At 41.1% G+C, this 12841-nt stretch overlaps 1 protein-coding gene across 1 annotated transcript in view; it reads left to right on the top strand.

The window, feature by feature from the left end:
- The first annotated feature begins 8540 nt into the window (after positions 1–8540).
- The window catches only part of YIPF4 (Yip1 domain family member 4), a 34476-nt gene continuing 30175 nt past the window's right edge, over positions 8541–12841 (top strand). The window contains exon 1 of the mRNA XM_069583616.1: positions 8541–9037. Within this exon, the coding sequence (XP_069439717.1) occupies positions 8959–9037 (79 nt within the window). The 5' untranslated portion in view covers positions 8541–8958. The remainder of the gene's footprint in view (positions 9038–12841) is intronic.

Below are 12841 nucleotides of genomic sequence, written 5' to 3'. Positions count from 1 at the left end.
TAAGTAATATAAACAAAAAAAATGCATACCATACTCATTTCAATATCCATTCTCTGCATTTAGAAAGGCAAAGGCATATTAAAAGCAACCAGAGAAGACAGAGGAAACATCTTCAAAGAAATGAAGCTGTTTTCTCAATAGCAACCAGAAAACAAAATACAGGGGGATATCTTTTGAGAAATATGTGCTAAGAAATAATAACTGTTGACCCATAATGGTGTTACCTGGAGGAGGAAATAGCAATCCACACCAGTATTCTTGCCTGGAGAATCCCATGGGCAGACTACATGGGACTACAGTCTGTGGAGTCAGACATGACTGAAGATTTGGAAACAACTGAAGCGGCACACACATGCACACACACAATGATGTTCCCAATACAAACTTTTTTTTTAAATAGAAGGAAAAGAAAGACATCTGTATATAAAAACACATATTATTCCACCACTGTATCTTCAATAAAGGAAATCTTAAAGGATGCACTCAGGCAGAACAAAGTAGAAAGTCAGGGGTGAAAGAACTAATGGTGATTAAAGAAAATTAAATTGGGGGGAAGGAATCTAAATAAACACTGACAATATAAAACATAATATCAATTTTGGGGAGTAACAAAGTAGCATGAAGCAGAACCAAAATCTATAACAAAAGTAGTTTCCAAATTGTTTCAGTCAGTTCAGTCACTCAGTCGTGTCCAACTCTTTGCGACCCCATGGACTGCAGCATGCCAGGCCTCACTGTCCATCACCAACTCCTGGAGTCCACCCAAATCCATGTCCATTGAGTCAGTGATGCCATCCAACCATCTCATCCTCTGTCATCCCCTTCTCCTCCTGCCCTCAATGTTTCCCAGCATCAGGGTATTTTCAAATGAGTCAGCTCTTCACATCAGGTGGCCAAAGTGTTGGAGTTTCAGCTTCAGCATCAGTCCTTCCAATGAAAATTCAGGACTGATCTCCTTTAGCATGGACTGAGTGGATCTCTTTGAGTCCAAGGGACTCGCAAGAGTCTGACAGAACGTGGTCCACTGGAGACGGGAATGGCAAACCACTTCAGTATTCTTGCCTTGAGAACCCCATAAACAGTATGAAAAGGCAAAAAGGACACTGAAAGAGGAACTCCCCAGGTCGGCAGATGCCCAATATGCTACTGGAGATCAGTGGAGAAATAACTCCAGAAAGAATGAGGGGATGGAGCCAAAGCAAAAACAACACCCAGTTGTGGATGGGACTGGTGATAGAAGCAAGATTCGATGCTGTAAAGAGCAATATTGCATAGGAACCTGGAATGTTAGGTCCATGAATCAAGGCAAATTGGAAGTGGTCACATAGGAGATGGCAAGAGTGAACGTCGACATTCTAGGAATTAGCGAACTAAGATGGACTGGAATGGGTGAATTTAACTCAGATGACCATTATATCTACTACTGTGGGCAGGAATCCCTTAGAAGAAATGGAGTAGCCATCATGGTCAACAAAAGAGTCTGAAATGCAGTACATGGATGCAATCTCAAAAATGACAGAATGATCTCTGTTCATTTCCAAGGGAAACCATTCAATATCACGGTAATCCAAGTCTATGCCCCAACCAGTAACACTGAAGAAGCTGAAGTTGAACAGTTCTATGAAGAACTACAAGGCCTTCTAGAACTAACACCTAAGTTGTTTGGGGCTTATCAAAGTTATTGTGGTCTAGAGTTTTTGTATTAGCTTGAGAGAGAAATAATATTGGTTAACTTTAGACTGTGATAAGTTAAGTTTGAGTTCTTTACTGTCTGAGCCACCAGAGAAGCCTGATAAGTTAAGTACACGTGTTAAAAGTGCATTGCATGTGTATTTTGGAAATTAATCCTTTGTTGATTGTTTGATTTGCTATTTTGGGGTGGGATAGGGAGGGAGATGAGAGGGGGGTTTAAGAGGGAGGGGATATATGTATACCTATGGCTGATTCATGTTGAGGTTTGACAGAAAACAACAAAATTCTGTAAAGCCATTATCCTTCAATTAAAAAAGAAACAATTTAAAAAAAAGATTTAAAGAAGTGCATTGCAACTGATAAGAAAATATAAATAGAGAGTATAACCTCTAAACTAGTAAAATGAAAAAATACAATGAGAGAAAATAATCAAAATAAAGAAAGAAGAGAAGCCAAACACAGTTAAATTTAATAGGCAAACAAATAGCACAAAACAAGATAGAAAAAATAATAAAAAGCAATGCACAGTAACTACAATGAATGTCGATGGACTCAATGCTCAAGTTTAAAAGCTAAGGTTGTTACTCTAGGGAAAAAGTGCTATTTACAAAAAGATATATCTAGACTTTAAGGATACAGAAAAGTTAAAAGGATGGACACAAAATTATGGCAAAGTGGACTAAAGAGTTCAGCACTGTCACCCCAACAACAACACAGTTTAGTTGGAGAAAATTATTTGAAAAACCAATTATTTAAAGTCTCTAGAAATTGTCCTCAAGGTACACAACAAATGGAGAAACATTCATTTAAGAAAAATCTATTTAATCTTGGTAAGAATGAGAGTGGGGATTCCATGCTGAGAGGGGCACGTTGTGAAGACCCTAGGCTCAGAGCACAGCCAGCTAATCAGCGAAGGACTGCCATGACACAGCCAATCTTCGCAGACTGAGAGAGGTGGCTGTTTTTTCAAATGCACACTTTTTAACATATTTATGTATTCATCGCTGAGTTTTGGTTGCTGTGCACAGGCTTTCTCAAGTCACAGAGAGCAGGGGCTATTCTCTAGTTGTGATGCACCGGTTTCTCGCTACAGCAGCTTCTCTCATTGCAGAGCATGGGCTCTAGGATACTCGGGTTTCAGACACTATGGCACACAGGCTCAGTGGCTGTGGTGCACAGGCTTAGCTGCCCTGAGGCACGTGGAGTCCTCCCAGGCCAGGGATTGAATCTGTGTTCCCCGCACCAGCCATGGATTCCTATCCACTGCACCACCAGGAATCCCTTGTGGATTCTTAATCCTTAATATGTCTCAGTATTTCTTCTTCCCCATTCCCAATCTGCAACCTTAGTCCAAGACATTATATTTCTGCTAAAGTCTAATACAAGTCTCTGCTCCCCAAATCAAAACATCCACTACTGTGGATATCTTAGTAATTATTCTAACAAGAATATCTAATATGTCACTCCTTTGCTCTAATTCCTTTAAGGGCTCCTCCAACACTTTCATAAAACATTTTTTAGCATGCAATATTGTTCATTATTTCTTCTTTACCTATTCATGCAGTCACATCTGTAGCCATCCTCTCTCATGTAACCTAAGCTCCAAGCAAAGTAAATGACTTCTAGTTTCCAGATCTTTGGAATGTGGTGACCCAGGCTGCCAGCCCCATATACCTCTTTGGTCAAAAATTTTTATACACCCTTTAAGTACCAAGTTAATTGTTACCGCCTGTGAGAAATTTTTCAGTATTTCCTTTTACACTTTATGGCCATGACTTCCCAGTGTTCTACTGCTGACCTATCATTTATCTCTTTCAAACTCTGTCCTTATTATACCCTCAAAACTTCTCTCAAAAATTGGACATCACATTAATGTGGCTTGGATAGAGTGCCTGAAGAACAATGGAGAGAGATCTGTAACATTGTACAGGAGGCAGTGACCAAAACCACCCCAACGAAAAAGAAAGGCAGAAAGGCAAAATGGTTTATCAAACGAGGTCTTACAAATGGAGAAAAGAAGAGGAGTGAAAAGCAAAGGAGAGAGAGAAAGATATACCCAACTGAATGAAGAGTTCCAGAGATTAGAAAGGAGAGATAAGAAGCCCTTCTTTAAAAAACAGTGCAAAGAAATAGGGGGAAACAACAAGATCTGTAGTCTTCTACAGGTCCCCTCAAGAAAATTGGAGACGCCAAGGAAACATTTCTTACAAAGATGAGCACAATAAAGGACAGAACAGCAAGGATCTAACAGACTCAGAAGAGATTAAGAAGAGCTGGCAAGAATACACAGAAGAACTGTACACGAAAGATCTTCATGACCCAGATCACGATGGTGTGATCACTCACCTAGAGCCAGACATCCTGGAGTGTGAAATTCAAGTGGGCCTTAGGAAGCATTACTAAAAATGAGACTAGTGGAGGTGATGAAATTCCAGCTGAGGTATTTCAAATCCGAAAAGATGATGCTGTTAAAGTGCTGCACTCAAAATGCCACCAAATTTGGAAAATTCAGCAATGGCACAGGACTGGAAAAGGTTAGTTTTCATTCTAACCACAAAGAAAGGCAATGCCAAAGAGTGTTCAAGCTACAATTGCACTCATTTCACATGCTAACAAGCTAATGCTCAAATCCTTCAAGCTTGGCTTCTTCAGTACGTGAGCCAAGAACTTTCAGATGTACAAGCTGGATTTAGAAAAAGCAGAAGAACCAGAGATCAAATTGCCAAAATCTGTTCAGTTCAGTTCAGTCACTCAGTCGTGTCCGACTCTTTGCAACCCCATGAATCGCAGCACACCAGGCCTCCCTGTCCATCACCAACTCTCGGAGTTCACTCAGACTCACGTCCATCGAGTCAGTGATGTCATCCAGCCATCTCATCCTCGGTCGTCCCCTTCTTCTCCTGCCACCAATCCCTCCCAGAATAAGAGTCTTTTCCAGTGAGTCAACTCTTCACATGAGGTGTCCAAAGTACTGGAGCTTCAGCTTTAGCATCATTCCTTCCAAAGAAATCCCAGGGTTGATCTCCTTCAGAATGGACTGGTTGGATCTCCTTGCAGTCCAAGGGACTCTCAAGAGTCTTCTCCAACACCACAGTTCAAAAGCATCAATTCTTTGGCACTCAGCCTTCTTCACAGTCCAACTCTCACATCCATACATGACCACAGGAAAAACCATAGCCTTGACTAGATGGACCTTAGTCGGCAAAGTAATGTCTCTGCTTTTGAATATGCTATCTAGGTTGGTCATAACTTTTCTTCCAAGGAGTAAGCGTCTTTTAATTTCATGGTTGCAGTCACCATTGGCAATGATTTTGGAGCCCCCCAAAATAAAATCTGACACCGTTTCCCCATCTATTTGCCATGAAGTGATGGGACCGGATGGCATGATCTTCCTTTTCTAAATGTTGAGCTTTAAGCCAACTTTTTCGCTCTCCTCTTTCACTTTCATCAAGAGGCTTTTTAGCTCCTCTTCACTTTCTGCCATAAGGGTGGTGTCATCTGCATATCTGAGGTGATTGATATTTCTCCTGGCAATCTTGATTCCAGCTTGTGTTTCTTCCAGTCCAGCGTTTCTCATGATGTACTCTGCATATAAGTTAAATAAGCAGGGTGACAGTATACAGCCTTGACGTACTCCTTTTCCTATTTGGAACCAGTCTGTTGTTCCATGTCCAGTTCTAACTGTTGCTTCCTGACCTGCATACAGATTTCTCAAGAGGCAGGTCAGGTGGTCTGGTATTCCCATCTCTTTCAGAATTTTCCACAGTTTATTGTGATCCACACAGTCAAAGGCTTTGGCATAGTCAAGAAAGCAGAAATCGATGTTTTCCTGGAACTCTCTTGCTTTTTCCATGATCCAGCGGATGTTGACAATTTGATCTCTGGTTCCTCTGCCTTTTCTAAAACCAGCTTGAACATCAGGGAGTTCACGGTTCACGTATTGTTGAAGCCTGGCTTGGAGAATTTTGAGCATTACTTTATTAGCATGTGAGATGAGTGCAATTGTGTGGTAGTTTGAGCATTCTTTGGCATTGCCTTTCTTTGGGATTGGAATGAAAACTGACCTTTTCCAGTCCTGTGGCCACTGCTGAGTTTCCCAAATTTGCTGGCATATTGAGTGCAGCACTTTCACAGTGTCATCTTTCAGGATTTGAAACAGCTCAATTGGAATTCCATCACCTCCACTAGCTTTGTTCGTAGTGATGCTTTCTAAGGCCCACTTGACTTCACATTCCAGGATGTCTGGCTCTAGATTAGTGATCACATCATCATGATTATCTGGGTCGTGAAGATCTTTTTTGTACAGTTCTTCCATGTATTCTTGCCACCTCTTCTTAATATCTTCTACTTCTGTTAGGTCCATACCATTTCTGTCCTTTATCGAGCCCATCTTTGCATGAAATGTTCCCTTGGTATCTCTAATTTACTTGAAGAGATCTCTAGTCTTTCCCATTCTGTTCTTTTCCTCTATTTCTTTGCAATGATCGCTGAAAAAGGCTTTCTTATCACTTCTTGCTATTCTTTGGAATTCTGCATTCAGATGCTTATATCTTTCCTTTTCTCCTTTGCTTTTCACCTCTCTTCTTTTCACAGCTATTTGTAAGGCTTCCCCAGACAGCCATTTTGCTTTTTTGCATTTCTTTTCCATGGGGATGGTCTTGATCGCTGTCTCCTGTACAATGTTACGAACCTCATTCCATAGTTCATCAGGCACTCTGTCTATCAGATCTAGTTCCTTAAATCTATTTCTCACTTCCACTGTATAAGGGATTTGATGTAGGTCATACCTGAATGGTCTAGTGGTTTTCCCTATTTTCTTCAATTTGAGTCTGAATTTGGTAATAAGGAGTTCATGATCTGAGCCACAGTCAGCTCCTGGTCTTGTTTTTGTTGACTGTATAGAGCTTCTCCATCCTTGGCTGCAAAGAATATAATCAATCTGATTTTGGTGTTAACCATCTGGTGATGTCCAACATCTGTTGGATCATACAAAAAGCAAGAGAATTCCAGAAAAACATCTACTACTACTTCATTGGCTATGCTAAAGTCTTTGACTGTGTGGATTACAACAAAATGTGGAAAATTCATAAGAGATGGGAATACCAGACGAACTGACCTGCCTCCTGAGATACCTGTATGCAGGTCAAGAAGCAACAGTTAAAACCAGACATGGAACAATGAACTGGTTCAAAATTGGGAATGGAGTACATCACAGCAATATATTATTACCCCGCTTATTTAACTTATATATGCAGGGTACATCATGCAAAATGCCAGTGTGGATGACTCACAAGCTAGAATCAAGATTGCCAGGAGAAATATCAGCAACCTCAGATATGCAGATGACACCACCCTTACGGCAGAAAGTGAAGAGGAACTAAAGATCCTCTTGACAAAGGTGAAAGAGGAAAGTGAAAAAGCTGGTTTAAAATTCAACATTCAAAAAACAAACATCATGGCATCTGGTTCCATCACTTCATGGCAAATAGATGAGGAAAAAGTGGGAGCAGATTTTATTTTCTTCAGTTCAGTTCAGTCACTTATGTGTGACTCTTTGTGACGCCATGAACTGCAGCATGCCAGGCTTCCCTGTCCATCACCAACTCCTAGAGCTCGCTCAAACTCATATCCATCGAGTTGGTGATGCCATTCAACCATCTCATCCTCTATCGTCCCCATCTCCTGCTGCCTTCAATCTTTCTATCAGGGTCTTTTCTAATGAGTCAGATTCTTCACATTAGGTGGCCAAAGTATTGGAGTTTTTTTGGGTTCCAAAATTACTGTAGACAGTGACTGCAGCCACAATTAATTTTGCTCCTTGGAAGAAAAGCTATGACAAACCTAGACAGTATATTAAAAAGCAGAGACATCACTTTGCTGACAAAGGTCTATACAGTCAAAGCTATGTTTTTTCCAGAAGTCATGTACGGATGTGAGAGTTGGATCGTAAAGAAGGCTGAGCACCAAAGAACTGATGCTTTTGAACTGTGGTGCTGCAGACTCTTGAGTGTCCCTTGGACAGCAAGATCAAACCAGTCATGCCTAAAAGAAGTCAACCCTGACTATTCATTGGAAGGACTGATGCTTAAGCTCCAACACCTAGCCACCTGATGGGAAAAGTGGACTCATTGGAAAAGACCCTGATGCTGGGAAAGATTGAAGGCAAAAAGTGAAAGGGGTGGCAGAGAATGAGATGGTTGGACAGCATCATGGACTCAATGGACATGAATTTGAGCAAACGCTGGGAGATAGTGAAGAACAGGGGCGCCTGGCCATGCTGCAATTGATGGGGTTTTAAGAGTTGGGCATGACTTAGCAACTGAACAAGTTTATCAGCAGAGAAGACCTTGTGAAAACAGCACTGGACTAGAATTCAGAAGTTTTAGGTGCTCTTGTGATTGTCTCCTTCCTTACCTTTCCAGGCTTCAATTGCCTCACTCACTGAGGAATGTGGTAGACCAGAGCCCTAATGTTTGAGTGGAAATTTACAACTTTTTTTTTTTCAAGTATCCAATCCAGCCCTTCATTTCACGGATGAGAAAAGTTAAGTCTTAAGGACCATATACAATTTAAGTCAAGATACCGGGGGAGAATGGATACATGTATGTGTATGGCTGAATCCCTTTGTTGTTCGCCTGAAACTACCACAACACTGTTAACTGGTATACCCCAATACAAAATTAAAACGTTAAAAAAAAGAGAGGGAGATAAGATTAGTATCTAAAGGACAGGGAATCTAGGGATATTCCCGGGCTGATCTGTAAAAACACTCCCAAATCTCAAAATTTTTACTCCGCCCATTTAACAGAAGTAGAGAATATAAAGAAAAGCCGAAAGGCAGGAGACTTGACGGAAACAAATGAAAAAAGTGAAACGCCAGAGTTTTCCATGAATTACAAATGAACTTCCCGTCCCGGGTAAACTTCCGCAATCAACAAGAGGGAGAGCCAATCAGAACCTTTCTCCTGGAGCCAATGGAAGAGCAGATTACAAAGAGCCAATCACATCGGCGCTGTCACTGTTATGGTCCTGTCAGGGCGCCGGCGTCGTGGTTCCTGGGCGGTCGCCGCCGAGGACACTTCGGTGGGGACCTTTGGGGATAGCTTCGTGGCTAGCTGCGTTCGTCTCCGGCCTTGCTCCCAGCCTGCATCTCCCGGTTCGCGGGTCCCACCGTAGGGCGCGGGTGCGGGTCGGCGGCGCGGCGGCCTTGGGGCCTGGGCCCAGCCGCAGCCTCCTCCTCCGCCGCGGGCTCGAAGGGGCCACGAGATGCAGCCGCCGGGCCCGCCCCCGGCCTATACCCCCACTAACGGGGACTTCACCTTTGTCTCCTCAGCAGACGCGGAAGGTGAGACTGGGCCCCCGAAGGGCCCGGCTCCCCGGGGGACACCGGGCGGACACGACAGGGTCTTTCTGATGCCGAGGTGATTGTGGCCTGGTGGGTACGGACAGGAAGCTGACCTACGGGTGACTCGAGCCTGTGCGTTTGCCGGGCCTTCCGAGAGGGCCGAGTGGCCGAGGGTGGGGCGTGGGGAGCTTTCCAAGTGACTCGGTCGGCTTCTGGCTTTCCCCACACCATCTGGTGTCAGGTTTATTTGGCGGACTCCCCCACCTCGAGTGCACCCACGGGACCCAAAATTTTGTTTCTAAAATGACTTGCTGTAACTCAGAAACGGATGGTTAGCTTGGCCGGGACCGCTGTCAGAGAATGAGAATGAGGAAGGAGGGCTGTGTTGCTCTGTTGTTTATCAGTACATAACTTTTGCGTAGATGAGGCGCTGCAAGTACTAACCTCCTTCGAGTTCGTGGCTTTTATGGAATCTAGTATTTTGCCTACGTCCGTAGTTTTCCTATTTCATGGTATTTTGACAATGTTCAGAGAAGTAAACCCAGATGTGTTTGAAACTTCTTGTAATCCAGCCTAGAGTTCCCAGTAGGTTCTCTAGATTTTCGCCAGATACTGTTTTGAGGAAGCTAGAGAGATTTTTCTACAGTAGGGGAGAATTTGTTTTCCTCCTTTTCTGTGTACTTTACCAAACTCTTTGTAACAGAAATCTTTCTCTGCTCCTTTCGTTAGACTTTGTTAACCAGTAATTTTCCAGTGACGAGACTTACCTGTTCAATATGAAAAAAATAAATTTTTCTTAATTGTAGAAACTTCATTGACGAGAAGGACATAGTGTGTTTCCTGAGAAGACTAGTTTTGTAATATTTAATTAATACAACTTGCTTTTCCTTTTTCTGTTTTGCTTTCCTCGTTTTTGTTTTATGAGTGTTATCTTTTTTAAAGTACTGTAATTTTGGCTATAATTTAAAATGTAAAACAAAAATTTTATCATAGAGAACATAGCTGATACATTTAAATGTAATACTGAAATTTGGTGAAATATGGCCACCCAAAATAGTTTAATTTGTTACATCTACATTTGGTAGCCTAGTGCTTGGGGAGAAATAAGTGATCTTAATTTGCCAGGCTTTAAGGAAAAAATTATGTCATTTAGTATCACAGCCTGCTTGTTCAAACTCATGTATCTGTGTTTATAGTTTTCATATCCTTCCTTCCCCCAGAAATTACCTTTCTTAAATACACTGAAGAAATCTGATAATAATATAGCAAACTAATCCATTGACTCCATACATAAAACCAAGAAACCTGGAATAAGTAAAATCCATAAGGCTTATTCAAATTTGTCCACATATCCTCCGAGATTGTATAGACTCCCTGTATATCTAGGGAAACATAGGCAAAGATAGATATGTGTATAAAATTCTCATGTGTATAACCTTATACAGTTGGAATATGCAGACTATTTTAAGCAAACGACTTGTTTGATCTTTTTAAGAATCTTGCGGAGCTTTATTATTCCTGAGTTTTAGTGAACCTGAGGCTTAGAAAAGTTCAATAACCTCCACATGAAGGATCTGGAATTAAGAGCTAGTGTTCTGTCTCCTCAGATTTCTTTACACTAAATCATGATGCAGCTTTCACATATTTTTGTAAAGTGGATATTGTATATAAAGTATATAATCCTGGATTTCCGTTGTGTCGTTACCAATTACTGTCCATGTGATATTGGACAAATTACTATCTCTCTTAACCTCAGCTTTCGTATACTTGAAATGAGAATGATGGTAGCCAAGTGCTCAAACATTTTGCAGATGCAAAGCAGTTAGTACATCTGGCAGAGTGAAATGCTCAGTACTTGTTAGCGGTGTTGTTGCTGCTTTGCGTTTCATTATCAGCTGGCCCCACAATTATTTTCTGTTGTTCTCTAACATAAACATTCACGCTGTGACGCCAAGTCTCTTCTTTGGTTCCTAAGCATGCCATGTAAATTCTTGCTTTTCTGTGTTTATGTTTTTTGTCTAAACACGAATGTTTTCAGCTTATAGATGTTTTCATGTATACTGTCCTAGATTCTGCTCAGGTCTCTTAATACTTATCGTTACTAACTGTACATGTTCTTTGTTCTAAAATGTGCTTTGATGTTTGTATCCATATATGTGTGTATCCTGGTCCTCATGCTTAGAATGAGGTTTCTCTTCCTTATACCAGGATGAAATCAGATATTCCTTCCTTGCTGAAACTTTGCTTACCTGTTACTCAGAAACTTCCCTAATCTTTTCTGTATCCAGTACTTAGCACAGAACCCAGAATATAAACATCACAACATAATTGTTGGTTGAAGGAATAAATGATTTCTGCTTTCTTTTGTCTCATATGACGTTGACATTTTTGTCTACAAAACTTAGCACATCTGGATGGTATAGCTAAGAACTTACTGGATTCAGAACCGGAAGACTTCAGTTAAAGTTCTGACTCTGACAGTAGCTCTGTGATATTGGCCAAATTACATAGCTCCTGTAAACTTACATTAAGTAAAATGAAAAGCACACTTATAAGAATATTGTGAAAACTGCTTAAGGTAATGTGTATAAAAGCAGGGTCCATAAGTACAAGTTATAAGAGCATAGGCTATGTATGGCCAGTAAATTAATAAATAAGTGAATAATGAAATCCAGACTGAATATTCAAGTCTGTGGTGTAAACCAACATCCAAAAGCAGTAATGAAATGCGTGTGTATAAATGCAAGAATGTAGAGGAGCCTGGCAGGTCCATAGGGTCACAAAAGAGTCAGAAGTGCTTAGCGACTGAACGGCAACAATGATACTGTTATACGTATGTAAAATATTATATAGAAATCTTTAAAGCAACCCTTTGACTTTATTTTTTATCACACAAATCAATGATTCTTTGCCTGTTACATTTCCACAGATCAGCAACATTGGCATTGCTGGGCGCTAGTAATGCAGAATAATCTGCTTAATTGTAATATACATTTTGAGAAGATCATCCTTCAGTGATTCATGTAGCACATTAAAGCTTGAGAAGCTCTGATTTAGAATATTATGAAAGATCAGTCAGGAGAGGAGGACATTTTTTATAGCTGAAAGATCAGGGACAATTTAAGAGGGGTAATATTTTGCCAAATTTTGAAAAATAAGTATTGTTTTTTTATGTAGAATGAAGGGAGTATGTCCATATGTGAGGGACTGCATATGAAGAAGTCCCTAACACCAAAAACATGGCTTAATAAGAAAGGGATTTTCAAAAATTCATCGTATATAATAAATACTATAAAAAGGAGGTTGAAAGGTAGAAGTGGTTAAGTGCAGGAAGGGATCAGGAGGTCTTCAGCGAAAGATGAGGTACAGTTTAAAGGAAAAGTTCTTCAGGTTGAAAAGAGGGAAGAACATTCTTTAAAAGCTGTAATGTTGTTCAGTCACCAAGTCATGTCTGACTCTTTGAGACCTTGCTGCAGCACACCAGGCTTCCCTGTCTTTCACTATCCCCTGGAGTTTGCTCAGATTCATGTCCATTGAGTTGGTGATGCCATCCAACCATCTTATCCTCTGTTGCCCCCTTCTCCTCCTGCCCTCAGTCTTTCCCAGCCTCAGGGTCTTTTTCAGTGAGTAGGCTCTTTGTGTCAGGTGGCCAAAGTATTGAAGCTTCAGCTTCAGCATCAGTCCTTCAAGTGAAAATTTGGGGTTGATTTCCTTCAGGCTTGACTGGTTTGATCTCCCTGCTGTCTAAGGAACTTTCAAGAGTCTTCTCCAACACCACAGTTCAAAAGCATCAGTTCTTTGGCA

Source organism: Ovis canadensis, chromosome 3 (assembly GCF_042477335.2).
Source record: "Ovis canadensis isolate MfBH-ARS-UI-01 breed Bighorn chromosome 3, ARS-UI_OviCan_v2, whole genome shotgun sequence".
Taxonomy (NCBI): Eukaryota; Metazoa; Chordata; class Mammalia; order Artiodactyla; family Bovidae; genus Ovis; species Ovis canadensis.
This window is presented reverse-complemented; position numbering and strand designations above follow the sequence as displayed.